General features: G+C 60.1%; 1 protein-coding gene across 1 annotated transcript in view; it reads left to right on the top strand.

Annotated features, from left to right (window-relative positions):
* Positions 1 to 397: 397 nt before the first annotated feature.
* RELA (v-rel avian reticuloendotheliosis viral oncogene homolog A) overlaps positions 398 to 813 on the top strand; it is a 37,578-nt gene continuing 37,162 nt past the window's right edge. The window contains exon 1 of the mRNA XM_015416865.1: positions 398 to 634. Within this exon, the coding sequence (XP_015272351.1) occupies positions 580 to 634 (55 nt within the window). The 5' untranslated portion in view covers positions 398 to 579. The remainder of the gene's footprint in view (positions 635 to 813) is intronic.

The raw sequence follows: 813 nt of genomic DNA, 5'->3' as shown, positions 1-813 counted from the left end.
AGCCGTGTTGGTCTGAAGCAGCAAAACGAAGTTTGAGTCGAGTGGCATCTTTAAGACCAACAAAAAATGTTTCCTGGGTAACCAGCTTTCGTGAGCACGCCCACTTCAATGGACTCAAACTTTCTTCTATAAATGAAGTAACTACCGTAGCTACATGCATACTCAAACCCCCTAGTGGCTCAAGTGGGCGCTCGGTCGCAAGTTCGCAACTCGTATGGCCGCGGGTTCTTCCCGTGACGTCTTCGACACCAAAGGGGGGGGGGGGGGGAGATTTGCATGAGCGGCGGGGAGGAGGGCCAGTGGAAGGGCGCAGAATCTTGGAGCAAGGCGGAGCTTTCTCAGAAGGGGCGGGGAGACCCCTGTCGGCGGGTCACGTGGGCCGGGGTGTTTCCTCTGGCCTGGCAATCAGACGGTGCAGCCAGAGTTCCGCCGCGGGTCGGGCGCGCCTCTGCCTCTCCGCCCGCCCCGGTCTCCGATCGGCCGTTCCTGTTGCTGGAAGGGGGAGGGATTAAGGGTTCCCCACCTGGGCCCCGATCCTCCTATCGCCTCCCCCCCCTTCTGAACTTCCTCCTTCCTGTCATGGGGGACCATTTGGCCCCTATCTCGACCGCCTTCTCCTCTCCGACCATGGACGGTGAGCGCCGGGCTTCCCTCCCTTCCTCCGTTTTGTTGCCGATCCGTGACAGCTTGCCTTTCTTTCTCCTTGCCGTATCCCAGTTGGGTCTCTCTCCCCCCTCTTTGCGGGAAGGGGGTTGCCCCGCAGTTATGTAGGAAAAAATAATTGTCTGGGCCTGAGTGGGGGGGGGGGGGGGA

Source organism: Gekko japonicus, unplaced genomic scaffold (genome assembly GCF_001447785.1).
Source record: "Gekko japonicus isolate JY-2015 unplaced genomic scaffold, Gekko_japonicus_V1.1 scaffold278, whole genome shotgun sequence".
NCBI lineage: Eukaryota > Metazoa > Chordata > Lepidosauria > Squamata > Gekkonidae > Gekko > Gekko japonicus.
This window is presented reverse-complemented; position numbering and strand designations above follow the sequence as displayed.